At 35.6% G+C, this 9,569-nt stretch overlaps 2 protein-coding genes across 2 annotated transcripts in view; one reads left to right on the forward strand and one right to left on the reverse strand.

Moving 5' to 3' along the window:
- The first annotated feature begins 1,611 nt into the window (after positions 1 to 1,611).
- Positions 1,612 to 2,904, forward strand: LOC102604557 (mavicyanin-like). Its single transcript, XM_006338833.2, has 2 exons — positions 1,612 to 1,836; positions 2,455 to 2,904. Exons 1-2 carry the CDS (start codon positions 1,680 to 1,682, stop codon positions 2,775 to 2,777), a joined length of 480 nt encoding a protein of 159 aa, XP_006338895.1. The 5' UTR covers positions 1,612 to 1,679; the 3' UTR covers positions 2,778 to 2,904.
- A 12-nt stretch (positions 2,905 to 2,916) lies between these two features.
- The window catches only part of LOC102604890 (uncharacterized), a 24,413-nt gene continuing 17,760 nt past the window's right edge, over positions 2,917 to 9,569 (reverse strand). Inside the window, exons 4-5 of the mRNA XM_006338834.2 lie at positions 4,370 to 4,509; positions 2,917 to 3,445 (exon numbers count right to left, since the gene is read on the reverse strand). Coding sequence (XP_006338896.1) covers positions 3,004 to 3,445; positions 4,370 to 4,509 — 582 coding nt within the window. The 3' untranslated portion in view covers positions 2,917 to 3,003. The remainder of the gene's footprint in view (positions 3,446 to 4,369; positions 4,510 to 9,569) is intronic.

A 9,569-nucleotide genomic window follows, 5' to 3' on the forward strand; every position in this document is an offset into this window, starting at 1 on the left:
GTTAAGGGGTTGTAAAACTTTTGTTAGGTCACGTGTTCTCAAACCTTATTAGCCTCATAATTATTTTTTTACTACAACCATTACATCCCCTTAATGAAAATTTTGGCTTCATAATTATTTTTTTACTACAACCATTACATCCCCTTAATGAAAATTCTGGCTCCACTCCGAGACAACATAACTAATGCATGGACTAACAAGTAACAAACCCTACCAAACATGATGGAAATGATTGTCCAAGTCAAATACATTACAACCATTTTCTCAAATAATTAAGAGGCAATGATATACAAAAATGTATAGTGTATTCATTATATCCACTTGCTCTCTGCATTTTGATAACTGTTATTAGCGGGGTAGAGTTATACCTTTTAAGGGGATGTGAAAATTCGCAATTAGTATCTTTTCTTAGTAATTCAAGTCAACCAACAAAAAATGATTCATATATAATTAGAGTCTTCTACCTACTGTAAGGATAAGATCAGTATATATCATATTCTTTCTAATTTCTATTATGAAATCACATTGAATATGCCATTATTGTATCAATGACCGTTAATGCTTAGCAATTAGCACTATATGACGATTTATGTACAAAACTCTTAATATGAGTTGAGAAATTATGAAGCATGATTGATTAATTACCTAAACTTTCGATGTTGATGGGGTTTGACTTCCCACCCGCCATCAACGCACTTTCTTAATAGGACCATTGAACCTAAGCATTAGAGGTCAAATTTAGACCTGCTTTGGATCTACCAAGTCGATTGAAAAGAAAAAACTAATTCACCATTCGATATTCTTTTATATCATTTGAACTCTAAGCATAGAATTACACATGCAAGTTTTCCTACTTGTGGCTCGTTAGTGCTTTCCGAAGCGCTGCCTGTGACTCAGCATGGGAGAAGGAGGCGGAACTGCACACTTTTGTGTTCAAAGTATTGTCTGAGTGAGTGGGCACCCTCTACCAAACAAAGCTTTCTTGAAGAGGCAGGGTTGGTTCCTTTTCGTTTTACTATTTGATTGAAAAATGTGAATAGTATATAATGCCTAACAGCTTGTTTGGATGGTTGTTACTATTGTATTATTAATGTCTTTTACTCTTTTTGATTTTGATTGTTATTTATATAATATCTGAAATCTCGAAATTAGTGTTATAATGTTGAATCTGAGGAAATGTCTTTGAAATTACTTTTTTTTAAAAGAAAAGTTATATATAAATTAATAATTACCTCTATAAGAAAGATGCTACTCATACAGTTGGAAAAGGGGATTTTTAGTAACAATATTGAAACCAATTAGGTGCAATGAAACTTGTGTGTTTGGTAGAGGGTCTATCAATTATGATTGTATCAAAGCCACAAGTCAGAGAGGCATACAAAAATGTCCTAAAGCATTAGGTAGAGTGACATAGAGAGTAGTAGTTAGTATCAAACTAACGACTACTACTATTATTAGATATATAATATAATTATATATCACAAGTGAAAACTTCAAACTAACGACTACTACTAGCTAGTATTATTTTTTTCTAATAAGTTAAGTTATTGCTTTTGGACTAAATGATACATGTACAACATTCCGCTATATAAGTTGGGATAACAATATCCATCATTTCATAAACTTGTGTTTTTTTCTTTCCAAATTTCCCTTTATTAATTAACTAGACGTTATATACCATGGCTTTTGCAGCAATTTTCCTATTTGTTCTTTTTGCTTCTCCAATAATGTGTTTTGGCAAGGATCACATTGTTGGAGGCAGCGATGGGTGGAGTCAATCCGGAGATTATTCCACTTGGGCATCTGCTCAAACTTTCAGTGTTGGAGACAACCTTGGTAACTTAATTTGCCTGTCTTTCTTTATTTTCCCTTCACAAGGAATTACAATAATTTTTCTTAAGATGTTCGTTTAACTGATATTATTATCTCGAAAAGTTGGAACCAAAAAGAAAGGTGATTTTATGAGATAATAATTATTATTAGTTGAGTGACTACATGAGAAGTTTGTTAAAGAATGGAAAAAACTCTCATATTGATGGTTAATTAGATGAGTGATCTCCTTATAGGTCTTGGACAATCCTCCTGCATTTCAACTAGATTTTGGTGTGTGAACCTAATTTTACAAAATCAACTAAATTTTTCTAGGTTCTAGGAGTAGATAATAATTAGATGGCTACATGTGGTGATTTCCCAATCGATTTGCGATGCATTATTGAAAATATTATGATATGGTTGACTTGTTAGAGTTTTATGACTTCAATAAATCACATTTTATTCTAGGTTCAACCGACTAGATATAAAAACCATATACTATTATGTTTGTCTGACATACTTGTTTCTCTTTATTTTGGAGAAATTGTAGAATGGGATTTTCATGATGCATGTGATTGATATACTAATAAGTAAATTAAAATAGTACTGGAAAAGAAACTTTATATGAATATGTTTTGGCAGTGTTCAACTATGGTGGAAGTCATGGGGTGAACGTAGTAAGTAAAGATGACTATGAGAATTGCAACACTGGAAATGCTCTCTTAACTTACACTGGTGGACAGAATAGCATACCCCTTTCAAGTTCAGGTGACATGTACTTTGTTTGTCCTACACTTAATCACTGTGACACTGGCATGAAATTGGCTATTAAAGTTGAAGGAAGTTCCTCACCAGCAACTCCCTCTGCCACAAAGTCTATGCAACCTAATGCTGCATCTACCACATTTGGCAGTATGACCACAATGGTTTTTGGATTTGCACTTGTCTTTGTATTTATGGGCTAGGAGAGAGGCAGTACTATATATGAATCTATTTCATTTGTGTATATTTCCTCTGTTATTTGTTCACGAGGGGTAAAACTCCTATATTGTGTTGCCTAATTACGCATCTTAGTAATATTTCGAGAAACTAGCTTCTAATGTGTGAATGCATAAAACTTGAATTCCATTTATGTCACCATGGATTCAAAACTGGGACATGACCTTTATTCAAAGCAAAAGAAAGAAAAATTTACATGGGTGGTGGATTAGTCCATCTTCTCTTCATCTCTGACTTCGATCGAACCTCTTTCAGTTTGCCATCTGCTTCATAATCTCTTTCCATAACAAGGTTCACTCCTCCATCTGAATACCACCCAACTCCTATACATAGAGTCCCATCCTTGTTCACATCAACATAACTCGTAACGCCTCCTGGTAGCCAAAGAACTGTTGCATCCTGCATGTCTAACAATTCTTCTTCTCCAAAGTACACTGGATTTTCTGGGAGGCTTCTCTTCTTCAGGTTTTCCGTGCATAGGTAAACATACGGCATGCCCTGAGTTGTTTCTGTTGTGTTGTCCTCACCGTAGATAGGTGTTGCACTCATCTCAAACACTTTCCAAGATCCAGTCAGCTCTGATGGTTGGACTCTTCGTCTTTGAGAAAAGGGCTTCACGTCCAGCTCCATGTCACTATTATTCTCAAAAGAAATGATTAGAAGATTTAATACTTCCTCCATTTCATTTTATATGATCGTACTTGACTAAATATGAATTTCAAAAGGGACTTTTAATACATACCAAAAGTACTTTTACAACTTATGGTCATGACATTTCTGTGAGAATAAGAGCTTTTTTTAAAAGAAGAGCCATTTATATTGGTTATAACAGCATGTTCTTAAGGGTGATGTGAAAAGTTAAAAGATAAAAAGCTTCTAAATATGAAAAGTAGTCTTTCTTTTTTAAAGAGACTAAAAAGACAAGAACATCATATAAAATGGAACACAGAGGGAGTAGTAGTACTGTCATGCAGAACAGAATGCAAAATACAGGCTTTATAAGTATCCATTACATTAAAATATGTTTCAAACTGAAAGGATGTTGTTACATAATGAGGTGAGAGATAATTATTGGTCCAGTATCCTCCTTCAGTCCGGAAAAATCTCTACCTATTCCAACTCCACAAATGGTGGTCAGTAACCAAATGTTGCAGTGGAGTTGGGCGCTGAGAGGGATGTTTGGAGGAAGAAGGAGAAAGAGAGGGGGTTAGGATGTATTTTGTGAGGTGTCTTTCTTTTTTTCTTTATTGACATGTATTTATCTTATTGGTCTGATTTGCAACATATGAAGCAATTGATCTCACACGCCTGAACTTACTAACATATGTTGAGCGTGGTGCCCAATAGGCACATTTTTGTTGAGGTTGGAGTGTTCAATAGGCATATAAGGTGTTAGAATGAGGATGGGAACAAACTTTGAGGGGGCACCTATATATTTGGCCAACTTACAACAATAGATTTTGGCCCACGCCAGACATTATATTGAAGGATTACAGAAGTAAACAAATTAACATTTCAGAATAACAATCTATAGCAATCAAATATAAGATACCGATACCTTTGGTCAGCTAGATTAGCAGTACTAACCCACTGCTCTTCATACATAGCAACCCTCAATATTTGGATGTCTGAACCCCCATTACTAAACTCTATTGTGTGCACCATGCGGAGTCTCTTGTGACAACCTTTTACCAGACACTGTAAAGGAAAATAAGGGAAGAGAAATTAACTTTCCTTCCAAGGGATGTATAAACCAAACATTACACTAGGATAATGTTGTTAGTGGAAACTGATAAGATAGGAGATATTTTACATAGCAACGCTTAAGAAGGGAAACTGATAAGTAGGATTGCTTTCGACATCTCTCTCAAAGAAGAATTTAAAACAGAACACTAGGTACAAAATGGTGCTAGTGTTGCTTCCAAGTGTCATTTTAAATTACGGGAACAAACGAGCTCACTCAACTAGTGAAAAAAAAGGTCATGAAAAATAGCTGTTGTTTAAAGCACTGTTTAGGTCACTCACATTGACTTCAAGAACACAGATTGAATGCATCTCCCTCACCCCACCCCCAAACACCCGCAAGAAGAAGAGAGTGAGTTCAGATATTCCAAGAGTTAATTAAAATTAAAAGACCACTAAAGGAAATGGGGACATTCATCAAATCCTAGAAGAAGCTAAAGAGGAGATTTGAAGTTGATAGAGTATATTGATATAAGAGCTAGTTATAGTCGAGATTGAACTTTTTGAATTAAATTGGATGCAAGTAATTGGTTATTGAGTGCATATAGTGATAACAAAAGGTCCCGTCTTTGGAAAGCCACTACTAGGTGAAGAAGGAAGTCAACAAAGCTAACAGTTGGCTCTCATGCCTTTCAGCAAGTGTTGCCAAACAAAAAGTACCACAAGAACAACATACCCAGTGTAATTCCACAAGTAAAGCATGGGGAGGATAGAGTGTATGCAAACCTTACCCCTACATCGGGAGGTAGAGAGGTTGTTTTAGATAGACCCTCAGCTCAAGGAAAAGCAGAACAAAGCAGTCCAGTAAAACAAAAAAAAGGAAATGAAAGAAGTCATGGCAAAATACTACATAAAGCATGATAAAGCAATTTGAAGAAAATGAACAATAACTACCACAAAATAATACGAAAATTGAAGTGCACAACACACATATAATAACATAAATCGAAGGACAAGAAACACAAGAGGAATTTAAAGACTAAAGTATAGGTTTTCAATAAAGATACTGAATGGAAAAAATAACAGAAGCATGTAATGCAAGAAAAAATAACCTTAAACACAAGCAACAATTATCCGAACAAATAATTGAAATAATTACCATTACATAAAGTAGATTAAGTAAAATCATGGTAATAAATATTTAACCATTCCAAAGTTCTGACTAGATGGAAAGAAGCATGTTTAAGTTCCTTTTGATACAAAATTTCTAACTTCCTATTTGTTATCACCAAATATTCATTCTTAACAATCAGCTTACAAGTTACAACTGGTATATCACTTTCAACAATGTTTATTGGTTTTACTCTCCTTAAGACAAAGAACATGGACAATGAGACACATGACATGAGGCCTCGTGTGCTCCAAAGCGCCACCTAAACAAGGTGAAACGCCTAAACTGGACTTCACCTAGATTCAAGTTTCAACAGTTAAACACATATTAAACGAGCCTTTAACAAGATTGTTTTATGTCATTTGTGCACACAAAAAAAAAACATCTCTCGAACCTAGGTCCTATTCCCAAAACCATGATACTACAAAACAACAAATACTCTTTTTTGGGGAAAAGATTAAAGTTTATTTACGCATATAGATCTATAAATTCTTTTAAAAAGAAGGCATTATTTGCTGTAAAGAGCATCCAGCCATCAATATTGATTGGACTCCCATATGTGCTCTGTAAGTGTGCAAAAAACAAAGAAGTTCCACAAATTTTGACAAAAGAATTTTCAACTCATTTAAATGCTCCTCTATCTTTTAATTTCCATATGGTCCACATGACCTTCAAAGTTTCATTTTTCATGCCCTTCTTTTCCACCTCTTCTTTTTGAACTTCCATCCCAGTAACACATCTTTAATAGATCCTGGCACAAGCCATTCAACTGTGAACATATTCCACAAATTCACTGTAGCCTCCATGCAAGCAGGCATAGATCAGCAAATGACTGACATCCTCATCTTCTTTTACATTAACTAATCTGAATAACACATCTCTAATAGATCCTGTCACTAACCCATTCAACTTTGAACAAATTCCACAAGTTCACCGCAGCCTACATGCAAGTGGGCACTGAATCAGCAAACGATTCATGTTCTCACCTTCTTATACATGAAGCATTGATAATGTAGCTTGTCCTCTTTTTCAAGTTCTCAACCATCAGAATGGCTCGCAATGTTGTTTTCCAAATAAAACTTTTCTTTAGTGCCCTAACTTATATACCTATTTTGAGGAATGATAAAAATTCCTTTCTCCCATTTTGTCAGCCTACTATAGAAAGAAATTCACTATAAAACACACCATCTTTCAGCGTTTCCAATTTCTGGTATCCATGGGTTTGTATAACAATCTAATCAAACAATTGAACTCTCTTATCTTCCTGCAAATTCTTTTGATTCTGAGGTTCCATAGGATCCATCTTATCTGCACTCTACATTATTTCTGCTTCCAAAACATATTCTTGTTCCATTGCCGGCTTTAAATGTAACATTCATGGCGAGCCTTCCACCATTCCACAATACTCCTACACAATACTATAGTATATGATATGGCTACGGGCTATGTTATTAGATTTTTCCTGTAGTTTGTCATCTACACATTCTACATGCACCCCAAATAAATCAATGATAACCCTCCTCTAGAGGGCGCGGCCATTTACATCAAACCTCCAGATCTATTCCCAAAGAGAGATCCGTTGAAAAATCCTTAGTTCCATCCTCAAAAATCCCCACCTTCATCATAGATGTTATGGTTCAATTTGATTAAGTGGTAATTTTTCACCCCTCCACTAGCATCCCATAAAAATTATATCAGCAATTTTTAATTGTGCAACAAGGGCATATATAGAGGGTCCTCTTAATTAATGCAGCATACTTTCTTTTGATAAACATTGCTTTGCAATCTTGTTGACCTCTTATCAACATTTGCAATTTTAGGTACCACAAAGTCCTTTATGAGATATACCAAAAGTTCAAAGTAACTTATCAAACTCATCCCATACTACTAAAAATCTTTGTCAGCCGCTCTATGTAATCTACTACTTAACCAATTGGAATGGTTTTACACACCTTCCTTTTTATGGGTAAAGCGTAACATTTTATACATAGAACCAACATAAAGAAAGTACTGGGAAAGAGTTATAACCAAAAACTACGAACATTACAAGTCGTGTAATGAGCTAAAAAGTCAACAATGACCGAACTATCATCTACATCTGATGTAGTCATGTTGCACAAAAGCCTAAGCAAAAATATCCAATGGTTATTGATGTTAAGCATAGTATCCTCCCTATTCTCAAAAATTCTATTTTTCCATTCCTTTTACATGACCCACCAAATAGCAAGCAAGATGGTGTTCCAGAGAGAGCATAGGTGAATCCTTTCTCTGCCATCCTTGAAGAAGTTGAAGGCTGGAGCAAGGGATGCACCTGATCCAATTACCAGTAATCGAAAGGATAATATCAATTAGGAGGATGAACCTCGAAGAAGAAGATAGCTATATCAAGGAAATTCCGAGATAGAAGCTAAGAAGAACAGAGTAAAAGAGAGAAGAGAAGAATTATCATATATCATTCAATGATTTACAATTGTATTACATCTCTATTAATAGAACTGAATTGGAATCTAATGCTACAGCTAACAAAATAACTGCTTCTAACAAACTCTAATAACAGTGAACAGTAATAACTGTTTTGGTGACTAGTGAACAGTACTAACTACTTTTTAACATTTCTAATTATCTAAAGCATTGTATCAATACCCCCAATGGAAACCACCCTTGTCCTCAAGGGTGAAATGCAGGAAATCTGTGTTGCAGCTCACATAGGAACTCCCAAGTAGCCTGAGAAGCATTCAAGCCATACCATTGAACCAAGACTTGACACACAGCCTTATTACCCTTCTTGACCATCCTTCTCTCCAATACCGACTCAGGAATGGGACAATAAGGGCTTGAAAGATGTAATACGGGGGATGATTAATGACTGTAGGAACCTCATAACACTTTTTCAGCTGGGAGACATGAAACACAGGATGAATAAGGACATCAGCAGGTAAAAGCAACTTGTAAGCTACTGCACCAACTCTATAAAGGACCAAGTAAGGACCAAAATACTTTGCAGCCAGCTTGTTGAAAGGCCTAGAAGCCACTGAAATCTGCCTGTAAGGTTACAACTTCAAGTAAACCCAATCTCCCTCCATAAATTGCCTATCAGACCTGTGTTTGTTAGCTTTATCCCTCATGCTTTGTTGTGCTCTAGTTAAATGGAGCTTGAGCAGTGCTATCACAGCCTCTCTAGCTACCAGAGATCTATCAACCATGTCATTAGAAGACTCACCAGCCAAGTAAGGCAAGTGTATTGGTGGTTTTTGACCATATAGAACTTCATAAGGTGTACATTTTAAGGTAAAGTGGTATGTAGTGTTGTACCACCATTCAGCAAGAGGTAGTTGAGTAGCCCAAGTGTGAGGACTATCAGAACAAAAACATCTCAAATATGTCTCCAAGGTTCTGTTAAGAACCTCTGTTTGACCATCAGTTTGGGGATGGTATGCTGTAGATTTATGTAGTAAGACCCCTGCAATGTAAATAACTCTTGCCAAAAAGAACTCAAGAAAATGGGATCTCTGTCACTTACTATAGAAGCTGGCATACCATGCAATCTGAAAACATTGTCCAGAAAACACTGAGCTACAGCTTCAGCAGTGTAAGGATGTGCAATAGCAATGCAGTGACCAGACTTACTGAATCTGTCCACCACTACTAAAATGACATCCTTCCCTTTTGACTTAGGAAGACCTTCAATGAAATCTAGACTGATATCAACCCATACACCATCAGGAACAGGTAATGGTTGAAGTAGTCTAGGGTAAGCTGCTGTATCATACTTATGCCTTTGACAAATATTACATTTCTGAATAAAATTCCTAATGTCAGCTGCTAATGACCTCCAGTAGAAGAGGGATTGTAACCTCTTAATAGTTGCTGTGAGAAATATATAAGAAAAATATTATTGAATTGT

This window comes from Solanum tuberosum, unplaced genomic scaffold (assembly GCF_000226075.1).
Source record: "Solanum tuberosum cultivar DM 1-3 516 R44 unplaced genomic scaffold, SolTub_3.0 scf00007, whole genome shotgun sequence".
NCBI lineage: Eukaryota > Viridiplantae > Streptophyta > Magnoliopsida > Solanales > Solanaceae > Solanum > Solanum tuberosum.

Coding starts and splice junctions, on each gene's coding strand:
- LOC102604557 (XM_006338833.2), top strand. CDS start 1,680: ATGGCTTTTGCAGCAATTTTCCTATTTGTTCTTTTTGCTTCTCCAATA. Junction 1,837..2,454: donor CAGTGTTGGAGACAACCTTG/GTAACTTAATTT, acceptor ATGTTTTGGCAG/TGTTCAACTATGGTGGAAGT.